Genomic DNA, 14667 nt, shown 5'->3' with positions numbered 1-14667 from the left:
TCTTGAAAAGTAGAGTACAGATATAAAACCAGTAATATGCATCATCCTATATCTATATACTATGTATGTGTATATACATACACATACATGCACACAAAAACACTCACTAAATATAAACTAAAATGAAATAAAATACATATTAAAGGAGGATGAGTTTGATGTAGTGGTTAAGGCAGCAGGCTAGAAACCAAAAGTCTGTGACTCCTAGTCCCATCTTAGCCACGAAAGGCAACTGGGTGACCTTGGACCAGTCACTCTCTCTCAGGCGAACTCCTCTCACAGGGGTGCTGTTTCAGGAACTAGGAGAAGAATGGAGCATTAGGGTAAGTTAGCCACCTTGAGTTATTTATCAAAATAGTAATGACAGAATATACATACATCAATAAACCAAGATACCTCAAATAAGTTAATTTATAAAATGCATCCCAAAACTGGGACCTATGATTCCTGTAAAATTGAAATTTGGCAAATTTTGGCAAATTTTATAAAACATTTAATTACATAAAAATTATCACAAAACAATTTATGACATAATACAAAATGTCATAAAACATTTCCTTTGCTGATGTTTGACTGTGGTATATAGTACAACATGGGCTATTTTGAAGGCAGAGATATCTTTGAATATCACCAACTTTTTCAGCGAAGGCAGTTCTGTCACTGTTGAAGGCACTGAAGAATTTGATAAGGAAACATCTCTAAAAGGAAGATGTAGTGGATCATCGGTTGTCTAGTACTTTTATATGAGGAACACCATCCCTGCCTACATTTTATTAACTCTAATTAGTTCGAATTTCAGTAAACAAATAAGAAAAAAGTGAAGCCATCAATTCAGAATGAATATTTTTTACAAGTGTCCAGTTTCAAGCAATCCATGGAATGGGATATAGTATATACAAAGTCAATTCTAAGGAAGAGAAAAAAGTAAGAAAAAAAATGTTGAATTGTTTGTACCTGAGAACATTCAGTCCCAGAGACCTGTTTTTGTCTCTGGGACAAATATAATAGATAAATATGGGGATGCCCTACAAAAGTGTAGGATTACTAGAGAATGTTGTCAGTGTGGAGGCTGCAATGTCTAATTAAACATTTGAAAGTTTTTTAATTTTAAACTTCTTATAGTGAAAATAATGCAAGAGACAAGCTATTAACTAACATGGTTTCCTGGAAAATTTAAATGCTTCTGATATAAATCCTTACGGATCTGCAAATGAATAGGTTGTGAGCTTTATAGAAAATGTAAGTTTACTACTCCTAGAGGGATTCAGCAATCCAAAGTATGGGTCAAATTCAGAACAGTGGAAGGGTCTAGTCTGGCTGTGAAGCAAGTTATGATCTTAGCTGGAGGAAGCTTTACCCTAAATGTTGTACTAGCAGTATCATTCATTCATTTATTCATTCAAATAATGGAACCACCCCACTAGTTTGCCAGTTCTCTGGCGTCCTCACAATCAGGTACAATCAGGTCTTGAGGACCTTTGTAAAGTTAGGAATAATGGTGCCAATTTAATCTCGGGGAGAGGCTATTCCCACAATGCGCCACACTTGAGAGAGCCTTCTGCCTAGGACCCACCAAACATAGCTCCCTAAATGATGGAACTACTACTTCTTGTGAACATATCTAATACTCTTGCCTCTTATTTTCCTCACAACAGAATTTCATTTTTAATGTTGGCCAGTATGCTCCCAATAAAAAAATGACAATACTATCTTATCTTATTTTATCAACAGTCCTGTGAGATGGGTTGGACTGAGAGACACAGAGATTAGCCCAAAGTCACCAAGCTAGCTTTCATATCTAAGAGAGGCCTAGAATTTACAATTTCCTGGTTTCTAGACCTGCATCTTCATCACTACACCACATTGATGATCATTCTACAGGTTACCTGTGTATTTACCTGCTACTGATGTTGAAATAATACTTCAGGCATTTGTTCTGAAAACAGCAGGGAGCTGTGAGGATCTCTCACATTATTCTAGGTCTAGAAATCAAGATCCCAAGACTCTGTTATGTGAGAGTAGTGAGGCCTTGAAGATTGATGGCAGCCCTTCTAGGTCACAAAAGAGGAGGTGCTGGGAGTGTTGGAATTACCTTAATACAGGTAGTCCTTGATTTATTACCATCATTGATTGAACCCACTTGTTCCCAGTGGTATTTGGAAAAGAAGATTCTGTTTAGATCCCTTCTTCTAGAAAATGTTATCACAAAGGACCTCAGAAAGGAACCTTCTCTGCTGCTACCCATCCCTCATGACTACAACATTCCAACCCTTCTGGAATTTAGGAAAAACATTAAGATATGTTTCAGTTAGCCATTGAGTATTTCTATAAAGTGGATATCCCCTCCCCCTTTACTGTATGACTTATCTGTATTACTGCATATTTGTTCAGCACAACAGAATTAATAATTATTATGTAACATTACTATTATTTTAACCTTTATTATGGATGGAGAGTACAGCTCAGTCAGTGATAAATGAAATGATTTATAAGCCTGAATAAATAAATAACTAGCCAAACAAATAAACAAACAGTCCTTTATTGGGAAGGGAGTATTTTCATGGAAGAGAGAAATGAAGTAATTGAAAAGTAGGGGGAAGATTTCTCCTTTCTCCTCCTCTTTAACATGTGTCTAACAATTGTAATCAATTATTTAAAATGTACAGTAATTATATTAGGAAGAGAATGGAATGTGGATTGTCTGATGGGAAGAGGACAGGAATGGTCAGAACTCCCACATCTATATCTTGTCAAAAGTAACTGTCACATGTTCTTTGTTTCTGAACCCTGTGCTGGAGTGTAACAAAAGTTAAATAAACTGCTAAACCCTGTGCAATGCATAGTCAGAGCAAAGGCCCAATTTCCTCAGACTTTATACAATAATATGCTAAATCTGGCAACCTTGAAGATTAGTGAGCCAATTAAACAGACCAGTCTTTTCATCAAGACAAAATCAGTGGAAAGTCTAGCATTTTATCTTTGACCAGACCCAACTTTGAATAGGATTCTTAGTACATTATTATTTATGACCACCGGGTGGCACTACTTACTGAGCACTTCTGTAAAAAATCTCAGTATGTATTATGCCTTAAGGCTCTTGTCTCCAGACCAAGGGTGTCAAACTCGCAGCTCGCAGGCCAGATGCCTCATGTGCTGGCCCTGCCCCCAGCTGGTTTAGCGAAGGGGAAAAAAGTCCCGATATGTCATGTGACACTGCTGTGACGACACGAGTTTGACACCCCTGCTCCAGACAAACTGTAATAGAGATGTAGAGCGCATAGTTGTTTCTGACCAGAAGATACAACTAATTATCAAGTAGTACATTTGATTCCAAATAGATATTCCTCCATTTGTAACACTTTGTCTGAAGGAATCAGAAGCAGTTTCTGTTTCTCTTTGGTTCCCTACACTCAAAAACTATCCAATCAGCCCATGGCTCTACTATTGTAATGCAATGAACATGGGGTTTGCCTTTAAAAAACATTCAGAAGTATTAATCAGTCTACAATGCACAGGTGCAGGCAGTGATAGATTTGCCTTGATACACCCATGTCACCTAGTTACCAGTTTGAAGTGCTAGTTATGACCTATAAAGCTGTACATGTTATAGGGCGCGATTATTTGAGGAACTGCCTATTGCCCATACTGATACTGGGTTTGATGCCCTCTGAGTTCCTTTAGTCAGGCAGTGTCATCTGTCAAGACCCAGGAAGTGTGCTTATTCTGTTGCAACACTCATCCTCTGGAATGTGGTTCACCTTGAGATCCAGGTGGTTTCTACCCTCAATGATGTTCTAGAGGACCTTAAAACTGAGACTGTTCTCACAGGCCCTGGGCTATGGTGGGTGGAATCCTTTGCTGGCTGTGTTTTCATATGTCTTGGGTTATTAGCTGGATTTGCCATCTGTTCTTTATTTGTCTTACTCTTTTTATGAGCCACCTAAGGTCAGTATGGAATCAGTCAATGCCAAAATCAAATATATAAGTAAAATAGTTTTTGCTAACACATTTGAACACACATGGAGAGACCAGCCATCTCTTTTTACTTTTGATTATTAGGAAAGTTGATTGAATAAATGAATTCTTTTTTCAGTTACAGAATCTTTCTGTTTGGACTCAGATGTTTCAAAGTGATCTCTTTACAATGTGAAAGAAAAGCAAGAAAATGTGCACAACTTACTCCTTAAAAGTAAAAAATGCTGCATGTATTTTATAGTTTTTTCTTAGCAATTGATAGATAAGATGGCACTCATATATTTTTAATGTAAATACATGTAGAAATAAAATTATTTGAACAAAAGATCAATCAATGTTACAATACATTGTTATTTTAACAGATATAATTTGAATAATTTTGAAAATATGACAGAGTGTAGTTAATTGGGGGGAAAAGCTATGGCCCATATTTGAGAACATTTACGTTTGGAACTTACTGTAGGAAAAGTAAGAGTCCATTGAAATTGGGGGGCACATACATTCAAATAAATAATTATAAACACTACCATCTGTGCTTGTTCAACATGAAAGGACAGAGCTATGGAAGAAAACCAAAATAATGAGCTTATATAAAATTAAAATGGTATAAATGATGAATATAATAACATAATAAAATATTTATATGGCTATGAAGAAAAATATTTTAAAATTCTAATATTTAAAAGGCAGGTATTGTAACAGTCAATGGTTGGAGAAATTCTGTTTTCATTGGCATCTTCTATGCTATCTATATAAAGTGTCCTGCTAAGGAGGTTCAATGTAATAATTGCAAGAAAAGTGAACACTTTTACAAAATCTGCAATGCCAATTCTTCTAATGAGGAAATACATGGAGTCAACAGATACGACTTTACTCTTGTGGTAATAAAGATGTTTTCTTTATTTCTGAGTAGATCAGAAATTTTTACAGTATATTACTGTACACAAGCCAACCAGCAAGATCCAACTAATTATTTCTACTAATAATCCTTAATTAAATAAATAAATTATTCTCAAACAAACCAGGGCATTCCTATGTATTAGAAGAAATCAGGGGTGGGATTCAATCGGTGTTACTACCAGTTCGGTGACTACTGGAATGAACTACAGGATTAATATGCTCAATATTAATATATTTTCTGAATCAAATTAATCTCAAATAATAATTTATGGCATCTGATAAGTTTTCTCTTACCCCCAAAGTTAAGCATTTTCTCAAATAATTGCCTCTCAAAACTGGACATATTATTTTACTTTAGCTGAAAGTAGAAAGACTATTGAAATAGAAGTACCCATTGAAAACAGTAAGTAGAAAGTACAAATTTGCTGACTCAAAGGGACACAGGAGAAAGGAAGAACCCACTGCTGTAATGTCATAGGAAATGGAGAATACTAGGATACTAGATTTTTCCTCTTCTGGTGTCCTCTATGAATAGGAGGTAAGTGTTTATAGGGAGGAGACTACTTTATCCATGAAACTTCTTCACGTAAATAAGGGTTTTTGAAAATCCAGATCATCTAACAGCTTCCCAGGAGCAGCTCTTTATTGCAGATATTCATCTTTAATCATTGAGTCAAAAAGAGGGGTAACTGAAAAGGAGGGCGGAGCTGGCGTCGCGACGATACAGCATGCGATCTCGGAGGTCTGAGATTGCAGCCGATATCTTTGCCCCTGGACGGTCCAAATGGATCTAAACCGTCCCGAAGAGACGGCGAAAGTGAAGAGCGCATCCTGTTGATCCCAGGGATACTGCAAAGTCCCTGGTAGATCCAGGAGAAGCTCTTTTTGCCAGCGGCAAAGAGGCAGCCATTAAAGCTGCTGAAGTTGGGACAGCTCCGAAATGGAAGAGAGCAGAAAGAGAAAGTGTGCCGGTTTGGTGAGAACTTTTTTATTCTAAGACTTGAAAGGACACCCTAAGGAAAAGAAAGAATCTGTAAAAGTTTTGACAGAAGTGATTAAGTGGCAATTTTAAACGGAAATGTCAAAGTAAGGGTTTTTTTTTTCTTCTCATTGCTGGATTTCTATACGCGATTTTGTATTTTGAAACTGGACTGGTTCTTTTCTTATTTATACCTATCTTTTCTTCTCCTTTTTGATTTTGTAATATTTTAGGCTAGAGGCTCCCTTTAGTTACTTAGTTATTTCCCTTTTTAAAATATTTTTTCTTTTTTTTTGGTAATTTTTATTACGTTATTGCTTGGGAAAGGAGGGGGAAAGTGAAAGCAAAGAAACTTTGTAACACTGCCAACTAGAGGCTTGAAAATGCTTTATTTCCTGTGATCAGACGAAGCTGAGAAAGCTGAGAAAGAAAGAACTGAGACTCCTTTTCAAGGACATTGTTACGTGATAAGATAGAGGAAAGAGCATGGGAGAGTGTTATTGCAGGTGCTCTTCTGGATTTCTATCAACAGCTGGAGCCTGGTGTTGAAGCTTACGAAAAGAAAAGGTGATAAGTCTTTGGAGAAGAGAGTTATAATAAGAGCCTTGGATAACTAAACAAAGTGCAGTGTGCCCTTTTTATTTGTTTTAAGTTGTGCTACCCCTCCCTACCAGGTTTACTGTATTTTTTTTTAAATCTTTATTCTTGTAATAACTATTTGGGTGTTTGGCCTGGTTGGAGTTTGTTTTTGTCTTTTTTTTGGGGGGGGGAAGTCCAATCTTCAAGTTTTTTATTTTAAAGGGAATGCCTTAAAAAGCCTTTTCTCTTTTTTTTTCCTGGCATTTTTTGTTTTTTTTCACCCACCTTTTTGGTTCATTTTTATGCTAATTTTTCTATTTGAGACCTTTCAATTGGATTAAGGTGTTGAAGAACCTGAAGAATTTTTCCCCTTCTTTTGTTCTTTTTAAGTCTTTTTCTTTACTTAGCTACTGATTGGATTAAGGTTTACAAGAACCTGAAGAAACTTTGTCTCCCCCCTTTTTTTTATTACTATTGGGCTTTTTTCTCTCTACCATTTTTATTTTTTACCTTGGATTATAATTGGCTACTTCACAATTGGATTAAGGTTTAGAAGAACCTGAAGATTTTGAATTGTTTAAAATGAGTAGGAAATTTACAGCTTCTGGTTCCTCAACTTCTACTTCTGCCTCCCCACCATCTGGAGGACAACGTTCAATACAGACAATGTTAAAGCAAGAAAAAGAACACGAAAAAGTGTCTCTGCAGATGATTATGCAAGGAATCCAAGATATTAAAGCAAGATCAGAGACTATTGAAAAGAGAACAGAGAACATCGAACAAAGAACAGAGAATATTGAACAAAGAACAGAGAACATTGAACAAAGAACAGGGAAAACCGATGAAAAAGTGGAGAACACTCAACAAATGATGTCGAAGTATGACGAGAGATTCCAAAAAATTGAAGAAGATAAACAAAGAGACAAGAAGATTGGAGACATTGATAGTAGATTAACTGTGGTTGAACAAGATAAAAGTAGTATGCTGAGAGGGAGATGGACAGATCAGAATTTTATCTTAGATTCCAAAACATAGAGGAAGAAAAAGGACAAAATCTAGCTGAGATAATGATAGAAATATTGGCTGAAGCTTTGGAAATAACTGAAGAGAAGATGATGGATGGAATAGATGAGGTATATCGAGTCTTTACAAGATATGCGATGAGAAATAGCTTACCAAGAGAAGTTCATATTAGATTTACAAAGAAAGCCATTAAAACGCAAACATTGCAAGTGGCAAGAGAGAAAATGTTGAAATACAAAGGCAAGGAGATTGTGGTCTTAAAACAAATACCCAGAAGAGTGAGAGAGATGAGAAGAGAATATCAATTCCTGACTAAAATGCTACTGAAAAAAAAGGTGAATTATAGATGGCTGATTCCAGAAGGGTTAATGTTCACATGGCAAGAACAGAGACATAGAATTGACTCAATTGAGAAAGCAGAATTATTTTGTACAGAATTTTTTGGAAGGAAAGAGGAATAGGCAGAAAAAGAGATTTCACTAATTGAATTCCAAGAGGACTGTCAAATGGGGACTGAAAAAGAAGAAGGCACAGTAGGTGGAAAGGTGGAAGCCAAAGAACAATGTGAACCAAGATCTACGAGAGCTGCTAAACCCAACTATAAAATATAACCATGGAAGAGAAAAAAATGATTACAATTAATATAAATGGACTTAATTCAGCCATTAAAAGAAGGAAAACTTTTCATAAATTAGAGAAATTAAAATTTGATATAATTTGTCTACAAGAAGTACATATTAAAAAACAATATGAACAATTGTTGGTACAGCCAAAATTAGGGAAAATATTTACTTCTTTGACCCAATGTAAGAAAAGAGGAGTGGTTTTATATATTAAAGAGACCACCCCAGCAAAATTGATCTATACTGATGAAGATGGAAGCGTATTAATGATGGAAACAATGGACAATAATATGAAAACATTCCTGATTGCAATTTATGCTCCGAATGACAAACAAGAAGAATTTTACAAAACATTACATATGAAAATAATTGAACTGGACTATGCCAATATAGTTATGATGGGAGATTTTAATGGAATTGTAGACAATAAACTGGACTATACAGCAACAACAACAAAGCAAAACAGAAAGACTCTCCCCAAATCCTTTTTTAAAATGGTTGATGAATTAAATTTAAAAGATACATGGAAAGAAAGAAATGCTAAAACTAAACAATATACCTTCTATTCAAATAGACATTTATCATGGTCCAGAATAGATATGATATGGATGTCAACAGAATTAATATCTAATATTCAAGAAATAAATATTGAAACAAGTACTTGGGCAGACCACAATCCAATGACAATTAAATGGAAAGGACAAAAAAGATCGAGATGGACGTTAAACAATACTATTTTAAAGGAAAAAGACTTTACACAGTGGATGGAGAAAGAATTGGCCTTTTTCTTTAGAGAAAATAAAAAAGAAGATACATCAATTCAGAATGTATGGGATACAATGAAGGCATATGCCAGAGGCTTGATAATAGATTATACAAGGAAAAAGAATACTAGGAAAAGGCAAGCCACTAAAGCTCTAGAGAATGAGTATAAAAGACTTGAAAAAGAGCTACAGAAAATGTCACAGAAAAAGGACATTAAGCTAAAAATGGATATAATTAAACACAAAATGGGTCAAATAGAGAAAGAAGAATTAGCACAGAAAATTAGAGGTGCTAAACAGAACTACTTTGAAGATGCAAACAAACCAGGTAGATGGTTAGCATATAAATTGAGAAAGGAGAAAGAATCAAGGAAAATATTGCAGTTAATAGATGATCAAGGCCAAGTTTGCCATGGCAGTAAAGAGAAGAAGGAAATCATTCGAGATTTTTATGGGAAATTATACAAGCAAGAGAATATTGATGAGGAAAGAGTTAAGCAGTATTTACAGAATGCTAATTTACCTAAGATACCTAAAGAGATTGAAAAAATGTTAGAAAGCAATATAACCATGATGGAGTTAACTGAAGCACTTAAGAAGCAAAATAATGGAAAGGCACCAGGCCCAGATGGACTTCTGGCAGAATTTTATAAAACATTACAAGAATCGTTGAATCTTCCATTGCTAGAAGTTATGAATGAAGTTATGTTAAAGAAAAAGATACCCAAATCATGGTCAGAAGCCTATATCACACTTATTCCAAAAGAGGAGGCTGATCCATTGCAAATTAAGAACTATAGACCTATTTCTCTACTAAATGCAGATTATAAAATTTTTGCTTCAATATTGGCAGAAAGACTTAAAAATATTTAAATAACTTTATTAATTCTGACCAAAATGGATTTCTGCCAAAGAGACAAATTAAAGATAATATGAGAGTAATTTTGGATACCTTGGAATACTATGAGGCACATCCTGAAAAACAAATGGCTTTGATATTTCTAGATGCACAAAAGGCATTTGATAGTGTAAATTGGCGATTCATGTTATTATTGTTGGAACAGATGGGTTTTGCCAGAAAATTTATTCAAGCAATAGAAGCTATATACTACAAGCAAATGGCAAAGGTAATGATAGAGGAGAATTGACAGATTCTATTAACATAAGAAAAGGAACAAGACAAGGGTGCCCACTATCACCTTTGCTATTTGTGTTAACTTTGGAAGTGTTAAATAGAAATATTAGAGATGAAAAGAGTATAAAAGGAATGAAAATTAAAAAGGAATAATTTAAACTGCAAGCCTTTGCGGATGATCTGGTTTTTATCTTAGAAGACCCTTTAGAAACAGCATCAAAATTATTGGAAAAGATAGAGGCATATGGCAAGGTGGCTGGTTTGAAAATAAACAAAGATAAGACAAAGATTTTGACAAAGAATATGATATCAAGACAAAAGGAAGAATTGGCAGATCTAGTGAAAATTCAAGTCATGAATAAGATCAAGTATTTGGGGATACATTTGACAGCAAGATGTAGTACATTAAAAGAGAATAATTATATCAAACTTAAACAGCAGATAGCGCTAGACTTGGCGAAATGGGAAAATTTACAACTGTCACTAATAGGGAGAATCTCAACAATCAAGATGAATATATTACGCAGAATCTTATATTTGTTCCAAACAATTCCAATTAGGCTTGGAAAAGACTATTTTGAAGATTTAAATAAAATTGTGTTGAAATATATATGGCAAGGTAAGAAAGCGAGAATGAAGTTAAAACTTTTGCAAGATGCTAGAATTAGAGGAGGATTTGGTTTACCTAATTGGGAGTTGTACTACCAAGCTACAAACTCAAGGAATGGATAACATTAAGAAATACTAGATTGTTGACATTAGAAGGACATGATTTGTTGTTGGGGTGACACGCTTTTTTATGATACAAGGGAACTAAAATGCAGGGGTATTTTAGAAGACATCATATACGGGAGTCTTTGTGGTTAAACTGGGAGAAGATTAAAAGACAATGTTATTTGAAAATTCCAGTCTGGTTATCGACTATTGAAGCATTTTCCTATCCTATAATATACAAGAAGGAACAAACAGTTAGATATGGGGAAATGTTGAATGAAAAGGGTGAACTTAAATCTATGCAAAAACAACAAGGTATAACAACAAGGAACAAGGTATAAAGATGAATTGGTTTTCATATGCGCAAATACATTCAAGGTATGATAAAGATTTTAAAACAGAAGGTTTCTATGATAAATTGACTGATCTAGATAAGATTTTGACAGGTACTGATGAAAAGGTGATTAAAAAATGTATGGATATTTATTAGAAACTAAACTAGAAGAAGAGCAAGTTAAAGAAACTATGATTGTTTGGGGGAAGAACTTTGGATATGGGATTGATTTAGAGAAATGGCAAAAATTGTGGTCTCAAAATTATAAAATGACAATGTCAACAGCATATAAAGAAAATGTGTATAAGATGTTTTACAGGTGGCATTTCCCCCCGACAAGAATAGCAAGAATGTTCAAGAATAAATCCGAAAAATGTTGGAAATGTCATTAGACACCTGGCTCATATTACCATATGTGGTAGACTTGGGCGGACGCTAGAAAATATTGGACTAAAATCCACATGTGGTTGGAAAAAAATGACAAAAAAACATATAGATTTGAAACCAGAGATATTTTTATTGGGAATTTTACCTGATACATATAGCAAAGATTTGAAATACTTGATTGTAAATGTATTAACAGCGGTTAGGATTGTATTTGCTAAAAACTGAAAAAATGAGAAAATACCATCGCAGGAGGAAATCATTAAGAAAATATTGGAATGTGCTGAAATGAATAGATTGACATTTGAAATTAGAGAACAAGAGGATAAACAATTTTATAAAATTTGGGACCTTTTCTATCAATGGTTAGATAATAAAATACAATAATGAAATATGTAGATTTTTTAAAAAAATATATAAAGATGTACTTCTTTTTTATTATATCTACAAAATGTTTTTAGGATAGATTTGGGAGGATAATATGAATTGTTATAAAATAAACTACTGTATATACTCGAGGGAAGAGAGTGACTCCTGCCTCCCGCTGTCATCATCATCTTCTTCTTTTGGGTTAGTGAATCAATTAAACCTTTCATGATAGTGAGATCGTTTCCCAAATTAATTATTTTTATTTTTGAAATTTACCAGTAGCTGCTGCATTTCCCACCCTCGGCTTATACTCGAGTCAATAAGTTTTCCCAGTTTTTGTGTAAAATTAGGTGCCTCGGCTTATATTCGGAGTCGACTTATACTCGAGTATATACGGGTAAGTAAATTATGGTTATCTTGTAAAATATGAATGAATAAAATTATAGTCAAATGATTGAATAATAATGATACTAGGGTATTCAATTTTTGATTGATAATATGAGCTATTATGCAATGTAACTGTAACTGAAGACTACAAAATAGATGCACAAAAAAATTTGTAAACCAACCGGCACACTGCTTGTATACCTATGGAAGAAAGTTTGATGTTTTTATGTTTTGTTTGTTTATGTTTGTTTTTAAAAACCAATAAAATTTACCCCCCCCCCCAAAAAAAGAGGGGTAACTTAGGTTGTTATCCTCTTTGAATATGCATGTATATCTGTGAAGAACTACTGAATTCAGTGGGGCTTAACTACAGCATGACAGTGCATAGGTTTTCTTGTGTTTGATCCCCAGATTGTTTTTATATTTCCTTTTGCAAACAAAAAATATTTATCTTCCAGTTTCCACCTTATTTAGGTGGAAAATGTTGAAGTAAACAAATCTTTCTCGAGCACAGAAGTTTCCTATTTTTAATTTCCTGGTGATTAAATTATTATTTTCTTTTTTGGAGTGTGGTGTCTGAAAGAGTTCTTCAATACTCAAATGCATGGATTTTATGTGTGTGCATCAGTTGTGATGGTGGGGTGGGGGATGGAAGGATAGACACTGACAGTGGAGATTGGGTTTTGTGGGGATGAAAGGATAGGTTCTGACTGGATTGGGGTGTGTGTGGAAGGATTGTATTTCTTTGCAGTCATCTGGTCCATTAGCACTTTGAGTGAGAGTTTTTGAAGCACTTAGAGTAGAAGTTTATCTTTGCTCTGAGGATACAATTGGTTGTGGAATCTTCTTGGCACTGCTGCAAATGACCTTTTTTGGTATAGAGTTCTGATCACTCCCATGTTGTGCTCCAATGGGTGGTGAAAATAAAAATGTAAATACTGACCTCTGTGTGTGGGTTCTCTGTAAACTTCAATGTTAAGGCTTCTGTCCTGAAGTTTACAGAACTTACACTGAAGTTACATTTCTATTTATTATTAGGAACATCTTCACTGCTATTTCTAAGAAAAATGCCTTACTATCTACACTTTGCCTCATATAAATGTATTTTTTGTGGCCAGGCCATTTTTTTCCTTGGAAAAACAAATAAGGGTGGAACACCTTCCAACTCTGTTATTCTATATATGTAAACTGTACTAGTGAGTATGGAGTTTTATAAAGGAAGAGAGAAATTATCTAAAGAAACATGATCTCTACTGCATTTCATTTTTCCTGAAATTCTTAAATATTCTTCAAAAGAGCTGACAAAATATCCAAATGTAGGGGCCAAGATTCAACCCCTATTAATTTTAAATAATAATATTTTAATATGCTTTAAAAATTTTGTGCAACCTATGGGACTTGGGGAAGTGATCGTCTATGAATAGAACATTTAAACTGGTTTGATTCAAATTTATATTCTTCTAGAATGATTCTGACTGAATATATAATGGAGAAAATAGTAGTGTTTTGCAGAAAATTGAGTAATAATCTTGCAATTTATATGAAGTATAATGAATTAAGAATCTACAGAAAATGATAGTAAGAAAAGAAATGATGAAATAAAAAATAGTAAGCTGAAATTACAGATAATCAAAATAAGAAAAACATTTTTAAAATGTAAAAGAAATGAAGTCAACCATCATGAGACAGAGAAATGTAGATGCCTCCCAAAAGCTAGAATTATATGACTCAGCATCAGAAAGCATCATACCAGTATGCATTGCTAAAATTCTCTGGCTACCTCTGTAATTTCTTGCTACAAACTGTTATCTAGTTCTTAATTTAGATTTAGAAGATATAAATAAACCTAGATGTAGAAGATATAGATAGATAAGCAATATATATAAGATTAAGGGTGCAAGATATCAGATTCAGAGGACTTGCCTGAATACTTTCTTTAGAGAGTGTTGCATTTGCATTTGAAACTTGAGAAAAGATGCTTCCAGTTTTGCTGGTTTTCTGTCAGAATACAAATTGGAGGGGAGGGGAAAATCTGTTAACAGCATTTATACTTCTCTGTTATGTCCTGAAAACAATATTTGAGTTTCTGGCCATATCTAATCAATAGTATTGGTGCATTCTTTTGGAAACCATAAGAGACTTTTTGGGGATTATGAAATATTGTAGTCATTACTTTTTGTGTAGTACACATACACGTTGGCAATATTTTCATTTCTGAACACACATTTTTAATAAGCATTTGATCAGAAAATTGCATTGTAATATTCTGAGAAATGAAAATGAAGGATAAGGATTGCTTGATTGTACATAAAGTTGTTGAACATCTATTTTTGCAAATATGGATTCTGTACCCATGCAGTCTCAATGCATAATTTAGAATGCTTTAGAAGGACTTCTCATCTCCCAATTATGTCTATAGGTGGTCCTCATTTAGCAACTACCTTGTTTAGTAATGGTTCATTAGAATTAGAATTAGAATTAGAAGAACTTTATTGTCATTG

General features: G+C 34.1%; 1 protein-coding gene across 1 annotated transcript in view; it reads right to left on the bottom strand.

Annotated features, from left to right (window-relative positions):
• Positions 1-14667, bottom strand: part of CFAP61 (cilia and flagella associated protein 61) — a 142406-nt gene that overhangs the window by 103395 nt on the left and 24344 nt on the right. Inside the window, exon 10 of the mRNA XM_087961089.1 lies at positions 14086-14164. Coding sequence (XP_087817215.1) covers positions 14086-14164 — 79 coding nt within the window. The remainder of the gene's footprint in view (positions 1-14085; positions 14165-14667) is intronic.

This window comes from Notechis scutatus, chromosome 3, assembly GCF_049901735.1.
Source record: "Notechis scutatus isolate UNSWTSFEM ecotype Mainland chromosome 3, rNotScu1.2, whole genome shotgun sequence".
NCBI lineage: Eukaryota > Metazoa > Chordata > Lepidosauria > Squamata > Elapidae > Notechis > Notechis scutatus.
The sequence above is the reverse complement of the archived record's forward strand: the minus strand, read 5'-3'. Positions and strand labels throughout refer to the sequence as shown.